Source organism: Antedon bifida, chromosome 11 (assembly GCF_963402885.1).
Source record: "Antedon bifida chromosome 11, ecAntBifi1.1, whole genome shotgun sequence".
Lineage (NCBI taxonomy): Eukaryota > Metazoa > Echinodermata > Crinoidea > Comatulida > Antedonidae > Antedon > Antedon bifida.
Window position 1 is genome coordinate 18,502,602 of NC_136236.1, and position 15,273 is coordinate 18,517,874.

Below are 15,273 nucleotides of genomic sequence, written 5' to 3' on the forward strand. Positions count from 1 at the left end.
TCTGTTTTTCTCCCATCTTTATTTTTTAAGCACTTGGGAACAATATGTATTGTTAAAAGCAACTATTGTATAAACTTGACAACATTAACATATTGGAGTGTTTCTACTGTACAGTAATTTAATGACATTTTTAATAATTTAGTGATCTTCTTCTTTTTACTTACATGAAGGAGTGTCACCTGTCATGGCGTATTAATTAGTATTTTTTCATAGTATTAAATATTTATACATACTGTACTAATACATGATTAAAAAACCTTGAACGAGCCACACAATTTTGCTTCAAGTTGATTTAGCCAATTCTGTACATTAAAATTCAAATTGAATTTAAACTAAGCAATATAAGACGTCTACTTAGTCTTCTGACTCTCTATTCCGAATTTGCAAAACGCGAAATACATTAATTATTCGAAGATATACGGATGATGGTTCTCCACAGAGAATGGTCATGAATTATTCATATATTACCCTGTTGCTGATTGCCGTGGAATGAGTTTCAATGAGATCAGATGCTGAGAGGTTTGTACAAAATGTCTTTAGCCCGATGGCTATGTTGCCGTGGCAGATCACTTTAGTTTTGCATAAACTTTCAATGCTTCTGAGCACATGAAGATATCCTGTATATAAGAAGGTTTTAACACAACCTACTGTTTTAAGCCTCCTATATGTTCAGTTTTACACATTTTCTGTTTAAACTAGGTCATGGATTAGCGCAGGACAACTATCAATAAACCTTACACCTGAAGTTCATTCTACACGCAGGAGAGGTCTGATTAACAAATCCTCCTTTGTGATGAATCGTTGACTGAATCAAGTTGGAAAATGACGGGCCCGAAAATGACAAGACAACCACTCTGTGATGCAGAACTTTCACCAAAAAACATTAGTTTTTTGTTAAGTTAATTGTTTTCACACCTTGACTTTTATCACTAAATACTGTATATTACCATACACCTTACGTTGGACAATTCAATTCTCTGTAATTAGGTTGGAAGACCATGAATCTACAGTGAAAAGCAATTTATATTTCATCATATAGTTTATTATCTGATTAAAACTTACCAGTAAATCCACTGTAACATAAGCATGTGTAGCCTGACTCTCTCTGCACACAGTCGCCACTGTTCCCACATGGATTTGAGTAGCAGAAGTTGATTTCGGTCTTGCAGTAATTCCCAGTAAATCCAAGTGGACAATCACATCGGTACTGTACTTCCGGATGCACAGGACGGAATATCACTGTTTGAACGGAGATGAAATCAGCGACATCCGTGAAGATAAATGGAGAGATACACTGTGCATAGTAACTACAGATCTCATTCAGACAGAGGTTGTCACCAAATGGTAACACTGTTGCTCCGGAGACGCGTGACAACTCTGCTCTTTTCAAATACACACGTTCCTGAAGGTACTGCGATTGGAAGAAGGTACGATCATTTTGCTGCGCTGCGAAAGTAACATTGAGAATTGTTTGTTTTGCAATGTCGTCACGAACACTAAAGAGGAACACATGGTTCTTTTCAGCAGGTATGATGGCAGCAAGAGCATCGATGAACTGGAGTAGCTTATTACTGAGGAAGTCACTGGATGAGATGTTCTCCAGTTGGACTGTGACAGAACTAAAGAACATCTCCTCTGTCACAAGTGTGTTATGGAAGTTACATGTTGCTCTTTTGACGTTCACACCATCTGGAGGGAAAAAAGTAAACAATAATTTAGAAATATATATACTATTTTATTGTTTCCTGCTTCACTCTCCACCTCAGTGTATCAAATATTGACACTTTTTGAAGAATTTATAATAGAAAAAAAGTATACCTTAGATGACCACAATTTTGAGATCATCTACACAAAATAAATTCAATACTAATCAATTGATTAGATTCAATAAAAAGCAAGTTATGAAGTGACATTAATTGTATAATCATATGAATATCTTTCTTTAAAAATTATATATTTGACAGGTATACCCAGTCATATACTCTAAGCCACTTCAACAGAGATTTGAACCGGAGTTTGATATACAAACCTGGTATGATTCAAATTCAAATGGATAAAACATAACTGGAAAAGTAATATAAACTCTAAGCACCTCTCCCAAGACAATAGTTTCATTGTTGCACCCTTAGGCATACCTCACTATTTATTTTCAAGTTATTTTCTCCCCTTGGAAGGGAAAAAGCCTATGTTGGTTTATTCAGGTAAACTAGGCACGAAATAGATACAGTATTATAATGTTATATATAATGTTGAAGTCAAAATGCCTTATAAAACAAATATAAATTCTGTATGATATTTTCCAATTTCCCCTAACAGCTTGCCAAATATCATTAGTACATAAGTCGTCTTATACAAAATGCTAAAATGGTAATATATTGCTAAGAGGATTCTATCACTATCTATCATGTAACGACCAGTTTCTGTCATTTCCATGGTAACTGCAATAAACAAACTAACTTCCCAATGGCCATGTATGAATAACATCAATAGATTGTGACAAAATAATGGATGATAATGTCAAATTTGAATTGTAAATAAATATAGAACTCTTGATGATTCATGGCGAACTGATTGTGATTAAAACGACTTTACGTTTAAAAAAGGAATCATTTCAGAGGCAATGCACTGTCAAAGATTAATTAAAAATGTTCAAGACAAAAGATTTTGTATTGGTAAATAAACTAGAAATGTGACTTTACTTTGGAAATTAATCATGTAAAATACATCAAACGACAATAAAATTAGATAAAACGTATGCTCAAAAACAAGATTGTTGAATATTTTCTAAAACTGAAATGAATTTTGATTTCTTCCAAGAAGAATTTGTGGTACACATAGTCTAAATCCGGAATGATTAAAATTAATTTGGAAAGACTGGAATATCAATTTATATTATCATCACATTTTTTTTTAAATTCCTGAAGACCTATTTGTCTTAAATGATTCTCTTTGTCATCCTAGTAGAAGTGAATAAATGTCAGCGAGTTGGTGATTTCAGAGCCATAAAAAAAGAGATAAGACTACAACTGTACTACATACAACCAACATTTGGAAACTAAACTCAAGAAGACACTGGATTAAAAAAAAGATTTTATCGAGAAAATGGGCAAAAATCTGGTAACTATTTTATCAAGTCAAAAAGTCATTCTGCACACTCTCAGTCAAGTGGCGCGTTGTTTAAAATGAAATCTATATCTATCTATACATATCATTCATTTAGTCAAGTGAATTGGAATCATTTTATGTGTTTCGTTTGTATTCAATGTATAAATAAACTATTGGGCCGCTAAATTCTAACATTTCTGCTTTGTTGATTACATCATATGCAAAATAAAATATCATTTTAACAATCTTTTATATTTAAATATAACATATAATAATATTTATTTATCTATATACTTTTTTTCTGTTGTGGTGAAATTAAATTTTGAATTGAATTGAATTGAACTAACACAGGTTTAAATATATTTTTGAAGTACAAACTTTTCAGATGAGACAACCGAAATAACATAACAAAAGAAGGGATCTGTGTTGCATACCAAAAATCAATAACAGTCGTTCGTACAATGAAAGTGGTATAGCGTCAGGCACACATTGTCCTCTTGTGTCTAATGACACTCTCGGGACAATTGAAAAATAGTTATGGGACAATAACATTCGTAAACATCAACTACAAGTTATTTCAATGATAATAGATGAGCAATTTATTATTTCTTCCTATTCAATTTGTTGGAACTATTTTAATTGTGTACCATGACTTCACTAAACACAGAGATTAAGTAACAGACATTATAAAACCTTCAATAGAATGTATGTAGGGATTGTATTGAAAAAACTGAATTTATATTCAATGGTAAATGTACCTTAAAAATGAAAAAAAAAATAGTGAATAGAAACATAGAATTTTCAAATGTCTTTCCATAATCGTAATTTATTTGAATCCATAGTAGACTTTAAAAACAAGTGGACAGGGAAGTATCTTACCCTTGTAGGGTCGATAAAGTCTACACGTTAATGTTGTGAAATATTTATTTCCAATTTTGCATCATGTTTATTTTTTACAAATTTATTTTAATATTATGAATTTGTTTGTTTTTTATTTATTGAAATTTCTGCCAAATACAAAGCAAGGAATGACCAAACAGTATATTATGTAAACTTGCTAGTTAATCAAAATAAAATAATTAGATCTACATTTAAAGCATCTAAAAGAAATAGAATGCAAACGTTTAAAAACATTTTTAAATGAATGTTGAATTAAATAAATGTAAAATTATGTCCTAGGCTTCATCATAATGTTGTCTATAATGAAATTCAAAACGGCATAGATTTTAACATTTTTTAAATCTAGCTATCACATTTCAATTTACCTAAATGACTTCTAAATACCCTTGATATCATTTTGTCAACACAAAGTTTATTTTATCAATTTATGTAGAAATCATCTGACATAATTTAAGAGGAGATTAATATAGGATATAGTAAATTACCAACTTGGGAGCTAGCAATGTGGTAATTTATTGAAACTGTTTTTTCAACAACTAAAATCAGTACACACATTTTTCTAGTGATAAATAATGTTAAAAATAGCTTTTTCGTGCTGTATGTGAGGGAAATTATTTTGTAATTTTTAAGCCTATTCTAAAGTTCAGAGCAATTTTTATTTTAAAACATTTTCCTGGTTGGTAAAAAATGTTTACACAAACCAACAGTGGTGTATGTAGTCAATGTGTGCCAGTTAACCTGGATAAACCGACAAGAGACGAATATATTTATGAAAGAAGAAAATAGTAGAGCACCCCTATTGGATAATGGTATTAAATATGAGGGGCTTTACCATCAATTGTGGCGTACCAACAGATCACTGGAACACACATTGGAACGCTTATGACTGTGATCACGCAATTGCAATTTTGATGGAAAATTAAATTAAAATTTTGTTTTAACTGAATGTGTGTTCAAGAGATATGGTCTTTACACCATACAGTTTTGTGTCTATTTTGTAGAGAAAAGTAAGAGTTTGGTGGTTAACATGCTTCCTGCCATTCCCAAGGTCCGGGTTCAATCCTGACCTAGTTGTAACTCACGACTCTTTACTTTTAACTCCACTCCCTAAGCCTCAAATGAGATAAATTATTAAATAGTTTCTATCCTGTAATTGGCAAGTTACTCGCTGTTGGATGCGTATTGAATAAAAAAAAAATAATAAATTTAAATGAAACTTGCGGACCTTGAACTTGTTCTGCCATTTCTTTTTCAATTGTAGGTAAAATATGATTCTAGTTGTGTGGCACCAAACTTTTGCATACCTTTATGGTCCAAATAATTTAATAGGGAAAACACATTGATATAGACATTTATCCTGGTGTTCCATGGCTAAATATTTTGACATTTCTGAGGCAAATGAACTGTGAGAAAAATTTAAAATGTACATTATGTCTAAAACTGCCAGGGGGGTCAAAATAAATATGGTGAAGAGATAATAGAAAGACAAACATGTATCTCAAAGTATTTAACTTGTGCTTTTATATATATTTTTTTCTTTTACAAAAATTCTATTTTACTACAGTAGACCTAAATATTTGTTACTTTTATCTATAAATAAAGGGCGTTATAACCAGACTAGAGTACATTTTATAACCCATTGTAATTGTGTTTGCCTTTTGGCAACAATTTATTTATTTTAACAATTAATATTTTTATTTGCAACCTGTTTTGGTGTTTTACAGTATTGGTTTGAAATCAAGAATAAACAACATATGAATTAAATATACTGTAAAAACACAACAAAATGATTCCATGTTTACCAATATTCCTGGAGGCATTTTGCACGTTTTTAAAATTATTAACAAATGATCAAAGTTCAATGTCTATACAATGTAAACAGATACTAATCTTCCATGGTAGAAAAATGATACCTAATTGGTTTGGATGAAAAATAAGATTGGTTAGATGGCCGCTAGGCAAGACCACATGGGGATCACACTGGACATTGTCGCACATCAATGTTGTCATCTCAGCTGGTTGGGTCTGACCCCTCAAGTAGGCCTAATGAACAAAAGACATACCAGCAGTATTCTGAACATGATGGTATTTATTTGGAGTTGCATTTTATATTATATCTCTTAAAGTACATGCCTTGCTTGTCTCATATGTGCAGTTAAATTCTTTTAAGCTGGACATAAAAATGCAATTTAAAAAGTAATTAATTGTATTTTCTAAATATTTAGGTATAGAAACCCACTCAGTGGAAACCAGTGAACGGTGGAGATGATGGGTTAATGAGAAAATGCTATCCCTAACCAAGAATCGAACCAAGTATCTTCTGCTTGATAAGCAGACATCCTACCATTAGACCAAAAGGGCTTTTATGGCAGTACACACAAAACCAGTTTTTATTTCATAGTTTGTTTTTGACGTTTATTATAATTATAAACAATTATTATTAAACAGTTTAATAAATAAAATCAGTAATTTAGAAAATAAGGTACGGTAGACTTTGTACATAGTTCTATGGCTATTATACTATGTTATCGTGTTGTGTAACTCTTCGGCTGTTCTGTGTAACTGCCTACCTTCCATTCACTTCTAGTTAGTAGATTAAAGAGCATAAAAGAATTGAACCTGTTCGACAAAGCCACCTTTAATACACCCATTCATTTACACTATTGTATGGATCCATTGTGAATACTTGTTGTTTGTGGAATTACTCACTCAAGCGTACTTAATGCTGTAGATTAGAATGAATTAAATGCCTTAATGGAATTTTGATTCAACACATTATTAGATTCAATCAGTCAATTTTTACTAATTTTGTAACCTTATCTGTGAGATTATTTATAATGAAAATTAAACCTCTTTAAAGACAGTAATATTGAAAACTCAATCAATCCTAAAATTTACCAACTCGCTGCAATAAAGGATTTTGTTGTCCATTAAAAAAGATACCAAATCCTATATTTTCAAATACTTTCTTTTTAATGTAAAAACAGCAAAGCAGTTAAAAGAGAGTAAACAAAACATATTCTGTAGGCCTTTAGAAGAATTACACAAAATGTAGACAAAAACTAGATACAGGGCCTGTTTCTACTGAGCAACAGATAATACAGATTTAAAACACCATATATTTTGAAGGTTTACCATTTTGAAAGAACAGAACTTTCTTGTCAACAAGTTCACATATAAAAAGAACAGATTATTTATATAGTTTTAAAAACCTCAATTGATTCCGGTCTCTATCAACTCTTGCAGCAATTTTCAGCTTCAAAACAATCTTTTATAAAACCTTTCCGTTCTTTTGAAATTGAGACTGAACACCTAATAAAACTATCAATATAACCTGTACAAATTCAACAGTATTGAAATATTTCTTGTCTACTTTCAAAAGAATAGACAAAATTCTTTTAATAATGACATAATCAGATGATCTTATCAGTTATTGTGTCAAAAGTTTTACTAGTATTAATCTTTGTACATTATTGTACCTTCACAACCTTCTTTTCAAATCCAGTACTATTGTAGTTTTCTGCAAAAGACGTATTTGAATTATCAAAACGCACATCATTTCTTTTATCATATATTATAGTGTATACAATGCTGGGCCTAATATTTACATTACGTCACTTTGAATGGTACTGGTTACAATATTAAACACGAAAACCTTAGGCCTACAGGCTTTTGATTTCTACATATTTATAACCAGCATATAAATTAGTCTGTTATTAAACACTACGATTCTACATTCATATTCACTCCCATCACAATTACTATTTTGTATTTAACATTTTTTTAATTTATTTATAGAAATATTAATTGTTAAACACAACACAAGTGATTCGACAGATAATCCAAACTGTTTTTTTTACTTGTTGTTTTTTGGATGTAAATAAATGTCTTTTGAATTGAATTAGTGTGTTATGTGTACGTAATTCCATTGCGTTCTAGTGGGAATCAAACTTGAGCAAGATGTGCTGCAGAAATCGTCCCCCCTTAATCTTTTTTTTAAGGCCTTTACAGTACCTGCCGTACCTTCATTTCAAATGGAACAAGAGTACCTAATATAGGTACTGTAACTGTTTTTCCCCTCAGCCCCAAAATGTTCGATACCCATCCCTATAGTTCTCTATCAACATGCCTTAAATTTTAATAATTTAATTGTATTAAACTACTATGGAGTAGCTTTGCGTCAGGGAGTTGAGTAATTGGTCAGATGTTTTGCCCTACTCTGACATAATTTGTACTTCATACTACAGTAAGTACATTTGAGAATACTTGCGAATTTTGCAAATGTCTATCAATGTGGGCTATTTAGGTCTTTTATGGTTGATGCAAGGTTGTCATTTAATAGCTTTAATATTCCCCAGCCTTCTGTAACAGCAGCCCAAGGTATGAACCTATGACCTTGATTGCATAGCAACTTATTACATGAATACTGTATTAATGCCAACTACAGTACTGTATAATTAATTTAAAAACTATTCTTTTTAAATGTAAATTACAAGGTATCCAAGGTATTAAAATGTGTAATTACATTATTATTTCAATCTAGCAACCAAATCTGCTATCATAATTATATCATTTGGTATATTTATTGCAAGCAATAAAACAGACCAATTAAGTAAATTAATTACATGGTTAAATTGTCTAGCAACCGTCAACAAACACCTAATGTAAACTTACTGTTAGTAATAATATTAGTCTAAAAGTATGTTTTGTGTTTGTCCGACAAGCACAATGGTAAAGGAAGTTATAATGTGGATATGTTCAATCACGTGAAAGTAACCAGCAACGCTTTTGTTAACGTCTTTCAATCTTTAACACAAGAGGCGACAGGTTAAATCCAACAAAGGAAGTCTACACAAGCATTTTAAAATGTGTGTGTAACTACTTTTATATACAGGTGAAAAAGTTTTTTTTTTAATATGATCTAAGTATAATCCCATGCCTGAGTATAAATCCCCGACACATAATTTAGGTTAAATATGGACCAAGACTTTTTAATAAAATCTGTTTATAATTCCACCCCTTAATTGTTGAAAAACCATGTACTACCACACTTGATGGTGGGTGCAAATAATTTAGCATGTAGCATTTAGAAAGTGATTTAAACAACCCAGTCAACAACTACTGTTACCTACAGTATAACGATATATGTAAGTATAATTTTATAAATTAAAGTGAGTTTGTTGATAATTTTTTAAAATAATTTATCATAATCATGGATATAAGTTAATATCAAAATGTAGATTGTACATAATAACATGACAAAATCATAGTGCAAATATTTTGCCAAATTGTTCTTTGGACTTCCTACTGTTGACTTGTGGGTAAAATTTGATAAAATATCAAGATATAACAAACAATAACTTGCGACAGTCCCTGTGAATCACAGTAACAATACTGTATGTGCAGTTGTTGAAATAGTGTAGTTAGTAAATAAAAAAACAATTCTAAAACTACTAAATTATAGATTGTATACTGTATAGAAATTTAGAAAAGTTGTTTTTGAGTGGTGTTTTTGGTGACCTTTATTTCTAAAATAAAAATGATGATAAATACTCGCCTAGAGTAGGATAGTGAAAAGGTCATTAGGAGTGTATTAATTACAATCCTATTTAGGTTTCATGTAAAAGACCACTAGATATCAAACACACAGGAGAACAACAGCCCAGTTGATTAAACAATGCCTCAGCAAGGGCAGGCATAGACCTCATTATCTTAACAATGAACATGGCCTGAAAGGGTGTAACTAAAGGTGACACTGGACAATACCTCCTGGTGATAGCATACAAAGTGCCTGTTGTAGGGATTTTGTTGATGTGCCTATTGTAATGTGCCTATACAAAGTGTTGCTGGGCTTTCAAATCGTGGAGCTCTCCTGAATATAGACTTTCACAAAACCAGAAGTTTTTGAAATAATATGATGACGATGGAACATACAATCAGTATAATTTAGTAGTTTTAGAAATGTTATATTATTTTGAAATTTTATTTAGAAAAAACACAGGGTTTTCGATATTGGGACAGCATTAAAAGAGATCTGATTTATCTTGATCTAAACAGGTTTTGACTTACAGTTATATATATTGAGCAAATATATAATATATAAATACTGTAGCAATGAACAGGTTGATAAAGGGACAGTCAATTCAGGGCTTTATACAAAATATTTAACAGTTTTGGTTGATCAACTTTGCATTAAAAGAATATCCTGTAGAATCCTTTGTGATGTAACGTTAAAAAGATGCAATCTTTTATTGTTTGCAAGACTGACAGTAATTTTGAAGCGTGTCGTAGTATTATTTTTATTGTGATAAATAATGTACAATAAAATAAAAAACACAAATTGTCACAATCAACAAACATTGAGTATTTTTTAAAACATAAATTATAAAACAAAACAACATTTTTATAGGCATTAAATGTGTTTTTATCAATCAATGAAAAATAATATACTGCTGAAGAAAAGTAAAAACAATTTCATGCCTGTGATTTCAACACAGACCCAGTTAATTTTGGATTTATACTGTATAACTTTAAAAAAATGTGATGACGTCTCCAAATATGGTAGCAATATGCTTAAATATGGTAGTGATATGACATTATGTCCATATGGGCACAACACAAAAAGTTTGATAGTGTAGACAAAGATTTATAATGAAAAACATACTGTACATGACCGATCTCCCATACTCAAGTTTAATCTCACCCCTAATTTTCAGACACAAGACTTAGGTAAGCCCATTGTTAATATAGATTATATCTCATCCTATGTTTGACAAATTTCCTACCCAGGCTTAATGAGACTGTACACGGTCATATACAGTAACAAACAGTAGGCTAAGATGTAGACTTACCTGAAACTTTCACAGTAAATGGCACGACACCTGGAATATTAGAGTCTTCTAAATCAGGATTCAATTTTATACCTCCAGTTTCACTATCCAAAAACAATATGTTATTTCTGTTACCGTCAACAATATGGTAGCTAAGTTTGTCGTTGACATCAGGATCTCGTGCCGGGACAGTTCCTATGGTCTCACCTTTCGGAAAATGGCCAACGTAATTATTAAAATAAATGTCAAAATTCTCAAGTAGTGGGGAATTATCGTTAATATCGTCAACGTATATGATTAACGTGGCATACGAAAAGAAGGGGTCAGAGGTTGCTTTGATTTGCAGCGAGTACGTACTACGAGCCTCGTAGTCTATGTTACCGTTAGTGGTTATTTTTCCCGTGTATGCATCGAGGGAGAAGAGGTCTGCTACTTCTTCAAAAGTAATCTCGTAAATAATAAAAGCATTAGCGCCCGTATCATCATCAGTGGCTCGAATAGTTCCTACTAAAGATCCCAAGTCGCTATTTTCCTCAATGTTCATTGTGGGATTTTCGTTGGTAAATACAGGAACATTGTCATTTACGTCCAGTAACGTCACAAGTATGGTAACTGCCGTCTCCCGCAGTCCTCCGTCTCTTGCAATGGCAACAAGATTGTAGACCGATACCTCTTCACGATCTAATCTGCAGTCGGGACAAGTTCGTATTTGACCACTCGCTGGATCAATATCAAATTTACCATCACCATCGTTACCACCATCAAATGTATAGCTTATTGTCCCAAATGTACCTGAAAAAATATAAAATCCATATCACTTAACACTATAATATATGAAACATGGGTTGTACAGTACGAACAATAGCAAAGCCATTGCTCTTCAAATTTAGCCGAAATTAGGAGGTGGAATTATATTCGAGCATGTAGGATTAGATTATAGTCATATAGAATAAACCAAGTTTCAACATTTTTTATACAGGAGTGTACAGTCAATACTGTAGATAACACACTGTACAGTGTTTCTCGACTTACTAAAATTGGGTTGGGTATTAAATTGTATTAAACTTACCCTCATCTCGATCGCTTGCACTTATTTGGATCACACTATGATGTGGATTTACGTTTTCTTTTACATCCGTCGAATACGAGTCAAATTGAAAAACTGGATCGTTATCATTTACGTCTGTAACCGTAATTTCAACATTGGTATACCCATATTTGATAGGGTTCCCATGATCACTTGCTATTACACGTATACTGTAACTAATTTGATTTTCGCGGTCGAGTTCCAATTTTGTCTTCACATCTCCAGTTATTGGGTCAACTTCAAAGGTTTGCTCAAAGTCCATTGAATATGTTATACGAGCATTTTCCCCAATGTCGTTGTCAACAGCTTCGACGGTTATCACTTTGGTACCGACTGAAACATCCTCAGGTACATTCGCACTATAAGGCGCTTGATTAAAAACCGGAGCATAAGTGTTGGCATCGGAAACATTAATAAATACCACACATGTATCCGATAGCTGACCATCAGATGCTTCAACGGTCAAGGCAAAACGCCCTTCTTGATTATAATCCAATCGCTGGACAACTGATATTTCACCTTTGTTCTCCTGCGTCCGGATGTTAAATCGATTGCGTAAATTCCCTGCGGTAATCTGGTACGAAACATAGTTATCGAGGTCTGGATCATCTGCAACAATTGTGATGACAAGTGTAGGGATACCGGCGTCCTCATCAACTACAGTTTGGTAAGACTGCTGAGAGAATCTCGGAGGGTTATCGTTGATGTCAGTTATTCTAACTATAACTCTAGTTGTTGCACTTTGTTGAGGATCCCCGCCATCTACTACTTTAACGGTAAATTGATATATTTCATTAGATTCTCGATCAAGTTGCGAGGATGTTGTAATAAATACACGACCACCAACAGTTTCAATTGTGAATGGAAAATCAGAATCCGTCTCTATAATACTAAACGTCAACCTGCCATTTTCTCCCGAATCTTGATCAAAAGCAATGACTTCCATCACTTCATGGCCAACGTCAACGTTCTCGGACACAGATTGTTGAAAGACGTTCCCAGTAAAAGTTGGTGCGTTATCATTGATGTCAATGACATTCACAAGGACTTGTGTGGTGTTCGATAATGATTGAGCACCACTGTCCAGTGCCTTGACAACAAGACGATGGGTTCTCTCTACCTCATAATCTAACTCCTGTATCAGAGTTAAATCTCCATTTATACTGTCAATCATGAAAAGGCCGCGTTCATTGCCACTGTATATTCTGTACCGTACCTCTTGATTACGACCCAAGTCTTTATCCGTGGCAACAATTCTTAAAAGGACTTGATTATTAGTATTGGTGTTTTCTTCGACATCAATTTCGTAATTCCTTTGCATAAACTGTGGAGTATTGTCGTTAACATCCAGTACAGTGATTGTCATTTGAGTTGTGTTACTTCGAGATGGATTGCCATTATCAGAAGCTTGGATACTGAGGTTGTAAGTGTCAATGGTCTCTCTATCCAACTTCCTTCCGGTTGTCACAGCCCCAGAACTCTGAATTGAAAAGACATCATTTGGAGGCTCAGGATTTAAGATCTCATAAGTAATTTCAGCATTTGTTCCATCATCAAAATCTACAGCATGTACGGTTGAAACTACAGTTCCAGCTATCAGCCCTTCATTGATTTGTTCATGATAATGGTCTGACTCAAAATCAGGTGTGTGATCATTCTTATCCACAACATTGATAGTTAACATGGTTACTCCGTTTCCTGGTGGATAACCACCATCTGTTGCCCTAATACTGAAAGTATGCATGGAAATAAACTCTCTATCTAAAGATGCCTGAGTCCGGATAATGCCATTTGTTTCTCCGATTGTGAATCTAGAGTTACTTCTGCCATCTGTGAGTGCTTCCATTGTGTAAGTGATTACTCCATCAGCACCAGAGTCGCTATCCGAGGCAGTGATTGTGTCAACAATATAGCCAGCATCCTCATTTTCAGGAACAGTCACTGTGTAGATATTCTGCGCAAAACGAGGATTGGAGTTGCGTGTCGACCGTCGTAATCTTCTTCTTTTCGGCTCTTTAATTTCAGAGCCGGAAAATGTCAACATAGTTGGATCTTTAAAAGATGCCGCTGAAATGGTTAACTTAACAGGAATGAGAAACAGACTGTAATCACGCGCAGCATTACACTGTGTTCCAGCATGTAAACCAAGACTATAATGCATTTCAACATACTGAGTGTTGTTAAAACAAAATGTTTGCGCAGGCCAGGCTTTAAGTTCTCCTGTAAGCGGGTCTAAAATCACACTAATGTGGGTACCGTAATGATCCAAAACGGAGTAAAGTAAATCAGGACAATCCTTAAACGATGCAGGGAGGAAGTCGTACAAAGGAACGATTGGTGATCCAGCTTGAAAACAATTTCCTGGCGGATAATTAACAACTATCATATGTTCTGCCTTTGGCCAAAACTCTGAATCAACATCTCTGCCAAGATATGAAGTCCTTTGCACGTTTGCTCTCCAATGACAATTTTTTCCATGAACATGTACTGTAACTGGGACAAGCGAGTACACAGTTGCATGACTATTTTCTATATAAGAATCTAATTTACTGTAAGAAGTCCGTTTATTTGTAGCTTCAATGTAAATAGTGAACGGATTATGAAATTTTGGCAATTGATTTAAGCAGTTTATATTTCGTTTTAATCGAATTTCTCCTGATTCGGGTGATAAACTCAACAAGTATTTTCCCAAACTGGAACTCATTTTATCAAAAAAATTGTACTTCCAATGTTCGCCGACCGTTGCATTGAAAATTAGTTCGTCAATCTCGATCGAGTCTGAAATATGTATGTTATACCCATGGGTGGGGTAAACATTTAGTAAAATAAACCCTCCACATAAAAACCACTTCAGATATGCGATCAGTCCGCGGTGGTACCCCATTTTGTCTACCGAATACAAACAAACCCTACCGCCTGAGCATTCGCCCATAAAGCAAGCGATGCTTAAATTCAACAAGTACGTTCTCCGTAATATCTTCTATGACTTAAAATAACGAATCATCTTTACGTTCCTGTATCCATCTTTAAAAAAGACACTAATAATCCATTGGAATTTAAAATACAAGTAGTCAACGTAATTCCAGTAAATCCACAGCGTTCGGTAAAATCTACCTGTAGTACTACCAGCAACGGCTCGCTTCATTCACTGTTTACCCAAGCACATACTTACAATTCACACGATGCCCAGTTTAAAATAAGTTATTAAAGAGGGCGCTAGATAACTTTCACATTCAATTTGCTTTACTGCTGCTGTTCTAAAAATATTAAATTAGAAATACTGTAGGCAAATAAACAAATAAGTATTTAAAATATAATAATTTCAATAATAATAATAACAAATAAACGGAA

General features: G+C 33.2%; 1 protein-coding gene across 7 annotated transcripts in view; it reads right to left on the minus strand.

The window, feature by feature from the left end:
* Positions 1–15,049, minus strand: part of LOC144855481 (cadherin EGF LAG seven-pass G-type receptor 1-like) — an 89,411-nt gene extending 74,362 nt beyond the window's left edge. For all 7 annotated transcript variants that reach the window (XM_078713364.1, XM_078713365.1, XM_078713363.1 and 4 more), the window contains exons 1-3: positions 11,905–15,049; positions 10,857–11,627; positions 1,063–1,689 (exon numbers count right to left, since the gene is read on the minus strand). In XM_078713364.1, coding sequence (XP_078569490.1) covers positions 1,063–1,689; positions 10,857–11,627; positions 11,905–14,854 — 4,348 coding nt within the window. In that variant the 5' untranslated portion in view covers positions 14,855–15,049. The remainder of the gene's footprint in view (positions 1–1,062; positions 1,690–10,856; positions 11,628–11,904) is intronic.
* Between the last annotated feature and the right edge of the window lie 224 nt (positions 15,050–15,273).